General features: G+C 51.4%; 1 protein-coding gene across 4 annotated transcripts in view; it reads left to right on the top strand.

The window, feature by feature from the left end:
* Positions 1-15,290, top strand: part of Cdh23 (cadherin related 23) — a 331,360-nt gene that overhangs the window by 171,602 nt on the left and 144,468 nt on the right. For all 4 annotated transcript variants that reach the window (XM_038342224.1, XM_038342222.1, XM_038342223.1 and 1 more), the window contains 2 exons: positions 8,321-8,470; positions 8,902-9,060. In XM_038342224.1, coding sequence (XP_038198152.1) covers positions 8,321-8,470; positions 8,902-9,060 — 309 coding nt within the window. The remainder of the gene's footprint in view (positions 1-8,320; positions 8,471-8,901; positions 9,061-15,290) is intronic.

Genomic DNA, 15,290 nt, shown 5'->3' with positions numbered 1-15,290 from the left:
ACCATCTGTAATGAGACTAGGTGCCCATTTATGGCCTGCAGGCATACATGCAGACAGAATACTTATAAATATTTTTTTAAAAATGAAGGAAGGAAAAGAAAGAAAAAAGAAAGAAAGGAAGGGTAGGCGGAAATCTTTCAGCTCTTGGATATTAAGTAATTCCCAAGTGTGCAGAAGTCCCCGAGGCAAGAGTACCATGTTACAGTCTGGGAAACTGAGGCAGGAGGAAAGATATCTTTCTTCATCCGGCAGTGGGTGGTGGCTCCAGAGGAGACACATTCCCAGCTTTAGTCCTGGCTGCTCAGAGGCCCAGACTGGGAAGGCAGGTCTTAGGGTGAGAGGAGAGCCAGAAGCAAGGCAGTAGCTTGTCTCTGTGCAGAGAGAAAGGGACTCTCTGAACTGCTGGGGACCAGGCAGACCTAGAACTCAGGAAAGGGCAGTGGGACCCAACTACTGACCATGGGAGACAGTTACCTATGTGGTCCCCAAGGGGAGCTGGAGACAGTTGGGGGTCCTCTACTGTCTCCTGGACTTTGTCACCCAAATAGGCAGCCTGGGTGCAGTGGGTGCAAGACAGTGGCTTGAGGCAGGCAGGGACTGGTGTTTAGGTAGAGCAGTACAAGGGAGAAGCGGCTGACTCTAAGGGAAATGGGGCCCTGCCAAGGCCACTTCACCATGTCTGATTGGGATTAATTAAGTGGAAGGATGGACAAAGGAGCGATAAAGAACACATCTTGTCAGCTTTGATTTTCTGCCACTCAATAGCACGGATGAGCTCGACAAAAAGCAAGAGTAGAGAACCGTGCAGTCCTTGCTGAGAGGGAGTGGATGGTCCCTGTACCCCTACACACATCCCATTGCGGGTCCTCCTCTGCCTGCCCCTCCCATCCCTGGCCAAGGTCTCAATTCAGCCCTTCTAGGGGGTGCCTCTCCTCACACCCTACCCCTACTGGAACTACAGAGATGACTCTCTTGGAGGAATACCTGTCCAGGCAACTACCAGGATGTCACAGTGTGCCCTCAGTGGTCTGTTGGGTGAATAGCACTTCCCCCATTTTGCAGATGAGAAAATACAAAACTGAAGCGGGCGGTGTTTGAGCCTGGGCTCAAGTCCGACTCCTCAGGGTGTTTTAGCTTTCTTTGTGGTGTGTGTATGTATGTGTAGAAGCATGTATGTTGAAGACAGAGGTTAACCTGTCTCTTCACCTTGCTTTTTTTAGACAGACTCTCTCGTTGATTTTCAGCTCACAGTTCTGCTGGGTCTGTTGGCCAGCAAGCCCCAGAAATCCTTCTGTCGTCTCTGGTAACATTTCAGATGCACTCTGCACCTGGTATTTTCACGAGTGCTGGGGCTCGAACTCAGGACTTCAGGCTTGCAAAGCGAGCACTTTACTCCCTGAGCCATCTCCCTAGCTCTGGTTTTAACCATCTCTACGATTTAGTGTTTCCCACTGGATTTGTGGTCGCAGGACTCTTCTGTGCCAGGTCTGAGTTCTGGACAGCATTCTAAAGAGCATAGCAATGACTATGGGGACCCTGCCTGTACCCTAATTCCTTATCCTTCATCTCAGCACAAATTAAATGACCCTTACCAGCCCATGGAACTCCCCAGGAGTCACTTGTCTTGGGGAAGAGGACACAGTTCACCTGTCAGAGAGGGCGAGCCCCACTGTACCCCCTCCACAGATGGATAAGTTGAGGACAGGAGGTAGAAACTGGTAAGGAAGTTTAGGGATTGGAGCCCTAAAAGTTGAGAGTTTTATTATCACCTTGGTCAGAAATAGGACATACTGTTGGTGTTTAGGCCAGGGATGATAGAAGTGGGTTTTGAATTTTATCTCCTTAATAAAAAACCACTGTCTGGAGGCTTATTCATGAGGGTGTGACCGAAGCTTGAATTTGGGCACTAAGTTGTTTAATAGTTTTAATAGTTTAATAGAATTGGATCTAGATTCTTATGGTAAAAGTGGGCTATAGCTTTCCCCCAATTTTAAGGTTACTTTTTAAAAGGAGGGACCTTTATGGTAGTCTTGACTGAGGTTCTGTTGGGGTCCATAAAGAGAAAGCCATTTCCTGTAACAGAGAAACCAAGATTCCAGAGAGACTGAGCCTCACCCCCTGTGTCACCCCACCAGGTCACTGGCCTGGCACTGCCAATGACAAACAACAGAGAGCAAAGAGTCTACTGAGTCACCTTAACAGGACACGTGTGCTTGGCCAAGGGACTGCTCTGCAGGTCTCAGACCCTGGAGGAGGCCTGGGCATGGGTAGGGACGTACACTGAGATGGTCCTCACTCTGAGAACCAAGGTACTGCAGAGGAATGGATGATACTCAACAGAGGATACTTGGTGCATGGTCACACCCACTGCAGGTCTCCTGTTCCTCTCCTCTGGGAGCCCTCAAGAACCAGCATTTGCAGAGGGCCCAGTGCATGATAACACATCCCGCTCTATGACAAACTAAGACTAGCACTTGACCAGGAGACCACGGTAACAGATCTTGGACCCAGGAGCAAGGAGATAGGGCAGGGCCTTCTCTGACCACTCCTTGCCGCCCTCCCCTTCCAGAAGCTGTAGGTGGGGGTGAGGTTAGGGGAACTGTCCTGGCCTCCTCTTCTGGCAGCCAGCAGATAAGGGACTGTCCTCTGCAGGGGGCAGGAAGGCTCCAGTCAACAAGAGCAATTGGGGAAAGCCAGCAGGGGACTGGGAATGATTCAGTGTGCAGCCCCTCCAGGAGAAGATACATAAAACCCGAGCCTTGGAGAGGTCTCCAGCCAGCAGTCACTGGCTCCCTGGCCTTGGGAGCTGGCTGTAGCTCACCTTAGGGACTAGCGCAGCCCCACCAATCAGCCTTCGGATCACCTCTCACAGCTGGAGTAGGATTTAATCCCCCGCCCCCCAGGCTCCTCTCCACACCTACTGGGCTCCCCTTTGATGTCCTTTTTATCTCTCTTTCCAACAAAACCATCCCTTAACAGCTCTGGAAATTCCTCCTGCCACCTCAAGCAGCAGGATGGCAGCCCCAGAGAGAGGCAAGTGTGAAGAGGAGGCCCCAGCTCACCAGGGAGAGAGGACCCCTCCCTGTCGTTGCCACTTGTGGTTTGGGAAAGGGGACAGCTGTGCTCCCCCATACGCCAGCTTAGCATACACCCGAGGGTGGGAGCTAGGAATTTGAAAGCTTCCTTGATGACTGTGTATCTTGAATAGCTGTCCTCTATGGCCCTTGTAGAGGGGCTGGACAGATGCTGATGTCACACAGGCATGTGTCATACATGTTGGGGCAAAAAATTGAAAGCTGTTGAGACAAAAGGCTCCCAGGCCAAGGCTGTAGTTAAAAGTTTTGCAGCTACTAAGCAAACAAGATGAGTTTCCCAAACTCAGCAGAGGAGATCCCAGCTTGGGCCTGGCAGGAACTGGCCCTCTAGAAGGGCCCGGCTGAGCTTTTGGGGATGGTTCGGAGTGATCCTGGGAAACCTGGGGTCAGAAGCACACAGGGTCCTGACAACTGAGGGGTCAGGCCAGAACCTCTGGGGCCAGATCCAGGAGAGGACAGACCTTAGGATCTGAGACCCACAGAGGAGACATCGAGAGGCCAGAGAAGGGACTGGGAAGATGGCCAAGTTAGTAAGGCGCCTGCCACATAAATGTGAGGACTTGAGTTTGATTCCCCAGCTCCCACCTCAAAGCTAGGCATGGTAGCACATGATTAAAATCTGTAGAGCTGTGAAGATAGAGACAGTACCCTGAGGCTCCCTGGCCAGCCAGCCTTACCAATTTAGACACATTGGTCAGCCCCAGATCTTAGTAAGCCTGTGTCAGAAAACAAGGTTGACCCGAGACACCTGAGGATGAAACCTGAGATGGATCTCCGACCTCCACACCCATACACACACACACATGCACCCATACCTGCACGTACACATGCATGCTCCAAAAGAGTGGGGACTGACTTGGGAGCTGCCCTGAGGGTTTACACAAGCACTGTGCTCTGCAGAGCTCACGTCATCCTTCCAAGGGCTCTTCAGTTCCCATGGTTGGCCTCAGCCATGGGGCACCCCATCTCCATGTGGTTCTGCCACCTTCTCTGCTCCTCTGTCCCATCTTGCACATCATCCTAATTAATGCGCGCTTGCTCCTTCCTTAGTGTTGGCTGGTTCCCAGTGACTCTCACGTGCTGTCATACACTGTGATGGGTTACTGGTACAACATGGTACTGAGTCTCTGGTTCAATCAACTAGGAGTATGTGGCCCACAGATGTCTAGGCTTATTCTTTTGGGCTACCAACCAGCTCCTAAATTATGACATGGAGACATTAGTTTTGAATGTTCAGCCTTATTTTATTCTGCTAGCTTTTATTTTAATCTGTTTCTCTTTATCTATGTTTTGCCTCCGGGCTTTTTACCCTTCTTTCTTTCTTTCTTCCTTTCTTTCTTTCTTTCTTTCTTTCTTTCTTTCTTTCTTTCTTTCTTTCTTTCTTTCTTTCTTTCTTTCTTTCTTTATATCTTACTTTCCTGCTGTCTCCATGTCTGGCTGAAAGCTGCCTGGCTTCCTTCTGACCCCAGGCATGTCCCTCTTTTTCTCCCTTGTTCTCTCCTCCTCCTCCTCCTCCTCCCTTTTCTTTCTAGCCGAGATTTCTTCTCCTAGTTATTCTGTCTGCCCACCAGCCCAGCCTATCCCTCTCCTGCCTAGCTATTAGCCACTCAGCTTTTTATTAGACCAATCAGGTACCTTGGGCAGGTAAGGTGAAACAGATGTAACACATCTTTACATCCTTAACAAGGCAGCAGAAACAAATGTAGCACATAGTTAAATAGTCCATTCCATAGCATAAACAAAGTAACACAACTTTACATAGTTAAAGCAGTTTCCACAACAAATGTGTCTTTCTAACCAGCAGCCAAGAGATGGCAGTGGCAATGCTGTGGGGACCAGTACCATACTCTGAGAAAGCCACTCCTGGATGTGTCTGTGATAGTCTCCAGAGAGAATCAAGGAGAGGAGACTGGTCCTGAATGTGGACAATCCAATCCCATAGCCCCAGAGGCCTAGATGGAATGAAAATAGAACAAAAGGGAACCAAGGCTGCAGCTCAGCTGGTAGAGTGCTTGGCTTGCCTGGCAGGAAGCTTTGGGTTCCATCTCCAGCACCGAATAAACCGAATAAACCGGGCATGGTGCTTTACCTTGCATACATTACATGTGTGTAATCCCAGAATTTAGGAGGTAGAAGGTAGGAATTCAAGATCATCCTCAGCTACATAGCATGTTGAAGACTACCACAAAGGGGACTGACAGTGCAATGGGGGACACTCTGCAGCCTTCAAGAGAACTGAGGAAGGACTGGGCAATAGTTCTGCTAGTAAGGTGCCTGCTGGGCAAACACGAGGACCTGAGTTCAAGTCCTTAGAACCCACATGCAAAGACAGCTAGGCGTGGTGGCATGCACCTGTGACCCCAGCATAGGGGTGGGAGAGAGAGGGAGCTAGCTGGATTCCTGAAGCCAGCCAGCCAGCCTAGTCCAGTTGATATGTTTCAGGGTCAATGAATGGACCTGCCTCAAAAACTCAAGTTGGAGAGCAATGGAGGAAAGACACCTGTGGTTGACCTCTGGACTCTGCACTCATGTGAAGAGGCTCAACTGCACACACACACACACACACACACACACACACACACACACACTACACTAGCAAACACCCATAGGCAGACAAACGCATGGGTGTTGGGACAAAGCAGCTCTTTGTACTTCCCAAGTGCTGAGAGCCCTGCCTGGCAGGAGGCCGTCAAAGCTGCCTGCTGCCATCCCAGCCAGCAGGGGCTCCTGAATATGGTTGGGGCCATCACCAAGGTGGAGCTGAGGGAGGAAGGAACCACATGCTTCTGTATGTGTCAAACGGGAGGCAGCAGTGTCTGTGCATAAGGAGATCCACCTCACAGCATGGGCCTCCTGGGACAGGGACCTAAGAACAGGGTGAGGGCCCATCTCTGGGAGTGACATGAAACAATGAGGACCATTTTCCAAGTTTCTGGCTTCCTCCTCTCCCTCCTGAATGTTAGGAAAATAAAAAGATGGCAGAGGCGAGGGCTGGCTTCTACGGTGTTTCTCTCCAGGCTTCTGGAAGCAGAATGTGGGGGCCATGGCCCCTCACCTCACAGTTCAACCCTAGTGTCACCTGGACTGGAGGAGAGCAGGAGAGGAACACGCCCTCCTGGGACCTCCCCTCCCCTGCATCGCCCCAGGCGTGTGCTCCACCCTCTTTCCTCTCTCCTCCAGCACCCCTGCCTCAGCTGTGGATTCTGAGGCCTCACGCTTCTAGACCTGAATCACAGGCTCGGATCCCAGGATCCCTTTCAGCCCCTCTCCTTCACCCTGACCAGTGATTCACTTTTTTTTCTGTTTCCTTCTTTCCTACCTGTGGCTCCTCCTTGTCTCCGCCTCTTTGACCTTTCCCACTGACAGAACTTGGTAAGTGAGCCTTGAAGGGCAGGGAGGCCTCGGGGAGGGGCGGGGCATCACAAAGAACCTCCCTCCACCCCAGCAGACACACCTCAGATATCGCCACCTTCTCAGGTCTGTGAATGCTGTGGCCAAGAGTCCAGGGTTCAGGGGGAGAGAGCATCCTTGTCACCTGTTTAGAACTGTCACACTCCATTGCCTTTGGCTATTAGTGTCCTTTCAGGCATTTAATTGGTCCCCTCCAGCTGATGGAATGGATCCTGCCAGAGAGACCCTAACATTCTTCAACCCAAGAGACTCAGAGTAGCCATACAGTAGTCTCTAAGAAGCTGTTCTGGGCTTGGGGCTCTGGAGTGTCCCCTACAACCTGCCTTGACCCCAGAATAGGCTGAAAGGGGCTGTATCCTGTCCATAATCCCTATCCCAGTGACAGGCACAGTTGCCCCTGGCTCTGAGAACTGATAGTACCTTATCTGGCTAGTCAGGTGAGATTCCCACCCCCTGGTGGATAGGTGGAAAACTCTAGGGGGTGCAGGTGCCTGATCTCTGACTTCTATAGTTCCTCAGAATTCCTGCCTGGCAGTGGGGGACCAGGCCAGCTCAGCATGGAAAGGCTTCTGGGGCCGAAGATGCCTGGTCATCCCCTCTTAACCTTGAAGAGCTTGCAGAAGGGAGCTCCCCCAACTCCCAGGTCCCCTGGGAAAACAAGATTACACTGCAGCCCTGTGTTCAACCACAAGGGGCACTGTCTTCTTGGGTGTCCCATTAGATGGATGGGCTACATAAGAGCCAGAATCTCATCTCAGAATGGTGATCACTGGACACCTGTAGCCAGGGCCAGACAGATACTCCTGGTGGGGGCACACCCCTTGGAGAGGGAAAGGCCAGACTCAGTCAGCTGGCTCCACCCACATTCACCCCCCATCTCCCAAGCTGGAAAAGATGGAGATTATGTGGTTCTAAGCACACCCCTTCTTGAGCCATAGCCATCTTCCCTTGTATGTATGAAGCCCTCAGGGAAAGGTGACCAGGGTAAAAACCCTGAGGTGGACAGAAAGGCTACACCCTGAGCCCTAAAGCAATGGACTAGAGCTGCTGATGCAGCAGCCCTAGCAATGGGTCTCCAGGGAGTGAGGCACATGGCGATGTTCTTTGTCACCCAGTTCCCCGGGTTATTTCCATGTCATATATAGCAGCCCAGTGTTCTTTCTAACACATTTGTCCTGTCCTCTCCAGTCCCAACCCATTCTAGTCACCTCATTTTTTCTTTCTTTCCACGACTTATTTCATCTCCTCCTGGGTCTTCTATTTTGTTTTAATTTTGCACTTTATTTATTTAGTTTGTAATGGGGAGGCAGGCCTGCATGTGGCCTCGACTTGTGTGTGGAAGTCAGAGGACAACTTGCAAGAGTCAGTGCTCTCCTTCTGTGGGTCCTGGGAACCGAACTCATGTCTTCGGGCTTGATGGCAAGCTCATTTTTACCCTCTCGGCAATGAGCCATCTTTCCAACTCTTCCCTTGGGTTTTAATGTTGGCAGATTCCTCTCCCTCTTTGGCACCCCACAGTTGAGAAATGGCCAGGAGGTGGGAAATGGAATAGACGTGGAGAGGTACACTTAGGATGTGACAGGATGACAGAACCAAGGAGGCTCCTTAAGTGAGGAGCTGAGGTGGAGATGGAGCTGGCCAGCTTCATCCAAGGGAAGGGCAGGACTCAGAGAGATGGGGCAGGAAGACCCTCCCCAGCCTGTGCTGCGCTACAAGGCAGTGTTGCTGGCCTCAACCTCCAACACCCTCTGTTTCTCCATTCTGGCTCCAACCCCTTCTACACCCTTTCCGATGGGCTTCTCCACTCTCCCCAGGGTCTGAACAGCATGTTCGAGGTCTACCTGGTGGGCAACAACTCGCACCATTTCATCATCTCCCCCACCTCCGTCCAAGGGAAAGCAGACATCCGCATCCGAGTGGCAATCCCCCTGGACTATGAGACCGTGGACCGCTATGACTTTGACGTAAGCCCCCTTCAGCACATCCTTGGGCTACCTGGGGAGGTTGAAGGGGAGGCTGGAGAGGATGGGGTAGGATCCCCTTAAGTCCTACCTCCCAGTGCTTCCGATCTCCCTAACGTTCTGTCCCAGAGAAGCAACAGAGATGGCAGGGGCTAAATCCTCAAGGAAGGCAAGGATATGTCCGGGAATATGGGGCTAATTCACCAGACCCACCTCTGGTGTCCCTGTGGCCCATGTTGGCCAACCCAGTACCCACACCCCTTCCTCCCTGAAGAAGGCCCTGCAGAAGGATTCATTGAACACAGCTAGTATGGGCCTTGACTCTAGCAGATACTCAGGGTTAGACCCAGCCTAAACGTAGAACAGTTTTATGGGAGACAACAAAGACTCCAGAGATGCATGGGAGCTCACGCGGCCCTACTCTGCTCCCCTAGCTCTTTGCCAATGAGAGTGTACCTGACCACGTGGGCTATGCCAAAGTGAAGATTACCCTCATCAATGAAAACGACAATCGGCCCATCTTCAGCCAGCCTCTCTACAATGTCAGCCTGTACGAGAACATCACCGTGGGGACCTCTGTGCTGACAGTCCTGGTAAGTCTCCACATCCACAGTGGCCATAAGCTCTTGGATGTTCCCAGGGACACTGAGCATCTGGGTTTCAGGTGCCCCCAAGTACCTGGAGACTGTTGGTTGGTGAATAACAGTGTCCAGACTCCCCCTGAAACAGGGAAAATAGAAATAGATCAGACTATGGGGTGATAAGATAGGAAGATACTTTGGTTTTTTTTTTTTTCTTTTTCTTGAAAGTCATGCATGCCAGATGATCCAGGAGCCCTAGAAATTCTGTCTAACCAGTGGACTGTGTGCTGGCCATCTCTGAGGACAGTGACCCTTCCTGTCTGAGTCCAGCAGATTCGTTGATGTTCAGATGTCTTTGGCCTTTGCCAAGCGCTCATCCCCACCTGTAGTTACTGTGTCTATGCCGTTCAAGGCTCTTGACTGCAAGAGGCAGAAACTCTCATACAGTTCAGCCAAGAAAGCATTCGGTCGTGTAACTTAAAGGTAGAAGTGAGTCCAGGCATGGCTCTATCCAGGTGTTCATATAAACAATAATCTGTCATTAGCAACAGCTCAGCTTTTTTGCAGTGGCTCCTCCAGATTTCTTACTAGTTTATTAATGCTAGTGGGGGGGAAATAAGTTTTTTCAATAGCTTCAACCACTACCCCAGAACTAAGCTCAGTACAGGTATCATCCTGGTACCACCTATCTGATTCTGACATGCCAGCTATGGGTTACACTTCCCTTAGTGGACCCAGGGCATAGGAATTGGTTCTGTTCAGATTATATGGCCTGGCAATGCAAAAGGGGGCATCTATCATAAATTTGAATTGGTTACTGTGCAGATCAATCTGGTAGATGCTACTCTGTAAGCTCAGAGTCTGACCCAGCATAGGTACTCAATAAATGTTGTTACCACATCCCGGTGCTTGCGCGTGAGAAGCCCACAGGGGCCTCGCTGCCATGTCTTGTTCCAAGCGGATGTCGCCTGCCATTGCAGGCCCCCACCCCGAAGTGTGTTTACTCTGTAGACAGATGGTCTGGAGAAACTCAAGGCCCCCAGGCCTTTCCATCTGACAGTTATTAATATTTCAAACAGATGTTTAGCTAGTCAGGCCGTCATACGGAAACCACGAGTCTGCTATGGCTGTTCTCTGAATCCACTGTTTCCCAGCCCGGGACTCCCCCAGCCTTCACCGCAGTACCTCAGCAATATATCACTCATCGCCTTGGGCTCCTGGACTCTCTCTTCACCTCCGAGGCCCTACCCAACAAGATGTATGAAAGGCTCCAGGACTCAAAGGGGATGCATGTCTCCCCGACACCAAGGACTGTCAGGGGGAAGGGTGCCAAACAATCTATGATAAAGGAACCAGGGAGGTAACAGTGATCATATCCATACAGGTCAAGGACATGTGACCAAGAGTTCTAGCATGTAGTCCAGGCCTGATGCTATCAGGGCACTCATTCCTGGAGTCCTTGCTGGGAGGAGAATTCTGTTTGCATTAGACATTCCTGTAGATCATTGCTTCTTAACCTTCCTAATGCTGTCACCCTTTAATACAGTTCTTTCTGGTGTAGTGACCCCCCCCCCACCATGGTTTGATCACTACAAGAATTATTGTACGTGCAAACTAAATGTACCTTTGCTTTAAAAAAAACTATTTCATTGCTACTTCATAACTGTAACTTTGCTGCGGTTGTGAACCATAATGTAAATATCTGATACGCAGGCTATCTGATATGCAGCCCCGACGAGAGGGCCGTTAGACCCACAGGTTGAGAACCACTGCTGTAGCTGGTGGGAGGGTTGGAACACCTGTGGAGCAGGGCTGAGATTGAGGTGCGGTGCGAGCTGAGGAGTATGGCCAGCCTCGGGAGAACATGAATTGAGCCCCTCAAGTTGGATGCATTCAGAGCGTTCGTAGGCCTGACCCTGCCATAGACCTTCCTATCTCCGTCTCTAGTTCTGCTCATTCTCCTGCCTGACTACTGGAGAGCCACTCACCCCAAGGTGCTGCCTAGCTCCCAGCAGGCAGCAGGATTCCTGGCCATATCCCACACTGTGCCCTCTCTGGCCTCCCATCTCCACCCCTCAGACTCTAGCCATGTGGATCACTCTTCCTTTTAGATCCAGGTCTTGTCTTTCCCCTGTCTGTGTCAGAAGGGGCCACAGTTACAGCTGCCTGCTCAGAGACTGTGAAATTCCTTCTCTCTGACCTTTTCCACGGTGTTATTAAAATGTTTCATGGGCAGTTGTGTCAGGAAAAAAAATTATAAAGAGAAAGGAAGATGTTTTAATTTGCACCGCAGGCTGAGTGGAGCCTGCGGCAAGGGGCTCGCCCAGCCCCCCACCCAGCCACAGCTCTGTTTCTGTGGTTGGGGGAGTGATTGCATGACAGTGGCCAGGGGAAGCTGGCTGTCATGACCAGCCTGGGCATCACAGATGGACCAGTGGAGCCCGATCTCTCATGTCTCTGCTGGCTGGAATTTATAGCACAGGTTGAGAAGTTTACAGAGCCCAGTAATTTCCACGGCAAGGAGTTGGAGTGGTAAGGACCTAGAGGTCAAACTATGACCTTGAGCCCAGCTCTGGTTGCTTGTTTGGGTCATCCCTCAAGAGCGCTTCCCTGTTCAGCATATCACCTGAGGAGGAAAAAATGGGTTGAGTGTGGCTGGGGTTGCAGCCAGACCTAGTGCCCAGAGCACTTGTGCTGGAGACAGGGAATGATAGGGATGACTGGGATGGCCCTTGAAGACCAAGACCTATGTCTTCCTTACTGTCTCTTACTGTCCCACTGTAACCCACGCATCATGTGGCCATCATTTCCTACCTGTTAGGTATCTCCTGTAATTGCCATTCTCCAGATGAGGAAGTGAGGCTGGGGGATGGGGTTAAGTGGCTTGTTCAGGGCCCCAAAGCTCCTAGGCAACTTCAGATATTGAGTAAAGGCAAGCCACAGAGGGACTGTGCTAGACCACTGAGTCCCTTCAGCAGCATCCAGGGCTGAGGACAGAAAGGAGCCAAAGAGGACTCTGCAGATCCCAGAGAACAGGCTGCTGGGTCACCCCACATGGACCCTCAAAAACCTCAGGCACCATCGGCTTGGGGGAAAGACCCATGGTCTAGACATCCTAAGGCCAGAACTAACCAGATTCTCCCCCATCAAGCTGGCCTTTCCACCCCACCAGTCAACACAGAGCCCCTATGCTCTTTGTCCTCTTCTCTGCCTCTTCCCCGCAGCTAACAGAAACCACTGATGCCCAAAGGGAAAGGGGAAGTGACGTCATTGCCCCAGGCTGGCCTTGGTGGAGCCAACTTCAGTTCAGTACAGAAATGCTCTAATACAGTCAGTGTGCCTCTCCTATCAGCGGCAAGGCCTGGCTCCCAGCTCTGTGACTACTGGGCACCCCAGCCTGCAGGTTCGGGGGCTGCCTGCTCCTACCTCACCCCCCCCCATTAAACCCAAGCAAGTGGACTTAAGAACCCAGACAGGAGATCTGAGAAAGCCACCCCTTGCTTCTGCCTTAGAGGGTGCTCCCTAAAACTATCCCAGGTCCTTCCCATCCCTCTATCCCAGGAGTAGGGCACATTGCTCCACAACCTCAGTGAGGACCTCCTACTATCTCGGCTTCTGCAGGAGGATGCTGGCCAAGAAAAAGGCTCTGAAACCAGAGACCTAGGTTCCTGTTCTTGCTTTGCTGTTGGCTGAACTTTGACCCGATGCAGGTACCTAGCCGTGCCCTGGTCCTCTAGATTCCAGAATGTACTATGGAGGTGATGAACCAATAGGACAGAGCTGGAGAGATGGCTCAGTGGTTAAGAGCACTGACTGCTCTTCCAGGTTGGGTTCGACTCCCAGTACCCATATGGCAGCTCACACCTGTCTGTAACTCCAGTTCCAGGGGATCTGATGCCCTCTTGTGGCCTCCATGGACATCAGCCATGCATGCGAGGCATAGATATACATACAGGAAAAACACCCCTCCTACACATAGAAAGAAGTAATTTTTTAATAAGAGATTGGTCAGCTTGAGCACGGAGTGCCTTAAAGGCCCTGGGTGAGTGACAGCTGTGATTGTTGGTGCTGTGATTGTCAACCTCAGATGCCCCAGCAGCTTGAAAGTGCAGGCTCCCACACTCTGAGTCTCTGGACCTCCACCTGCCCCGCCTCCAACTCTGACTTCCTGGGTTCCAGCTCTCCTCCCTTGGCACAGGGACTGAGCTCCTGACTATGTCAACTGCAGGATCCAGCCTCAAGTCGCCAAACCCAGAGGAGGATAGCAGAGCCAGCCAATGGGACAGAACAAGACCCCTGGAAGAGGAGAGCAGGGGCTGCAGGGGGTAGGGCCTGTGCAGTTGCTCGGGAACCTGAACTTCAAAGGTCCCTGTGCTGCCTTAACCTAACATTCTTCCTGCTGTTTGAGCAGGGCCCACGCAGCAGGAGCCAAAGGGCCCTGCTCATCACAGGAGCTTGCCCTGGCTGCAGGAGTTGTCTGATTCCCCACTTAAAGAAACTCAGGGGCTCTCCACAGCTTTCACCCACTCCTGCATCTGCCAGCCAGTCCTCAGACAAACACTCACTTGGTGCCCGCGCTGTGCACGGGCTACGCCCTCTGTTCACACAGAGCTTTTTTCTGTGCTGATTGCCACATTAGAAATCACTCAAACTCGGCTGGTGCTACATCATCACGCTCATGGATTCTGAGGTCAGAGATGTGGAAATCTCAGAGGCTGGTGATCCACCGGTAGGGTTCACTTCCACAATGGACGCTCCTGGAGAAGCAGGACATCTCCACTGGCTCTAGACCAATGGTTTAACCTGTGGGTCACAATCCCTTTGCGTCTGAATGACCCTTCCCATGGGGTCGCCAAAGACCTTCGGAAGTAGCAGATATTTATGTTACAATCCATAACATTATAGCAACATTATAGTTATGAAGTAGCAATGAAAATAATTTTAAGGTTAGGGGATCACCACAACATGAGGAACTGTAGTAAAAAAAAAAATGCAGCATTAGAAAGGTTGAGGACCACTGCCCTGGACACTCACTGGCAGCTGAGTTTAAGCACTCTGGGCCTGGGTTGGCATTCAATACCTCTGCAACCAGGCTCTCCCGGGTACCCGGCACACACCCATCTCTCCTTCCATCCTTCATCCCTCTTCCCCAGACTCGCTCCTGCTCCTTGGCAGGTGTCTTAAGCTGGGGCCACGGCACACAATGGGTTTGAGTCCTGGGTGAGTGTCTGTGGGATCTAGGGTAACTTGCTGGAGGCACGTGACAGGACAGAGGATGACCAAAGTCCCCATGGGGAAACTGAGGCACAGAAAAGGTAAAAGTAAATAGTGCACTTAGATCACTCAGTCAGTCAATGAGCCAATGGCTTTTTTTTTTCTTTTTTAGTTTGAAAGTTTGAATCCTTATCCATGCTGGATACTCCATAAGTCAGGCATTGACATTCTATGTGATCCTAGGCTACCCTTGTCCCCTGTCTAGGACTTAGCTTCCCATTCAGCCTAAGGACAGAGTCACCTGGGCATCTTCTTAGGCTGCCTCCCAGGTCAGGCAGGGCTTCAGAGAGGCAAGGTGAAGGACAGAAACCAAGGCAGGGGACAGAGGTGGCGGGAGGTGGGGCAGAAGGTGGAGTACAAGCTACTGGAGAGCAGAATGAGAAGTGAGGGTGCCCATTCTGCAGCCTGGATGGGGAGGGGGATCAGAGGCAAGGGCCTTCTCTCTACATGATCCCCCTCCCCCAGCTCTCCTGAGGTCTGGGTTCCACCATCCTCTCCAGAACAGCCAATTTTACCCACCTCAGTGTCTCCCTCCTTCAACTGGCAGGAACCTTCAAAGGGCTCACCTGGAGAAAGTGTCCCATGGTGCCCACAGACAGGGCGGTAGTCTTACTGCCTTCTCCCAGCAGGCTCCTAGGGCAGACTTCTGACTGCCTTGGTTCTGGATTCATCCTCTGTGCAACGGCAGACCAGAGTTCCTACCCTAGCGGTATGAGGGGGTCTCCTCAGGGTCACAGCCCAGGGCCTCCATGAGCAAGCGATCCTAGAGAGGTCCTAGTGTCCGTCCAAGGTGTCCACAATCTGTCCCCGGCTTTTGAAAACAGCTCCTCTCCCTGTTTCTGATAACTCTGGTTTGACTTGATTCTACCATTGCATAAAGCTGTCAGTAGAAATCACAACATGAATTATTAGTTGGGGAGATGCTTACTTAACCCAATGGGGTAGGCCCCATCTGGATAGTTTACAGA

This window comes from Arvicola amphibius, chromosome 9 (genome assembly GCF_903992535.2).
Source record: "Arvicola amphibius chromosome 9, mArvAmp1.2, whole genome shotgun sequence".
Lineage (NCBI taxonomy): Eukaryota > Metazoa > Chordata > Mammalia > Rodentia > Cricetidae > Arvicola > Arvicola amphibius.
This window is presented reverse-complemented; position numbering and strand designations above follow the sequence as displayed.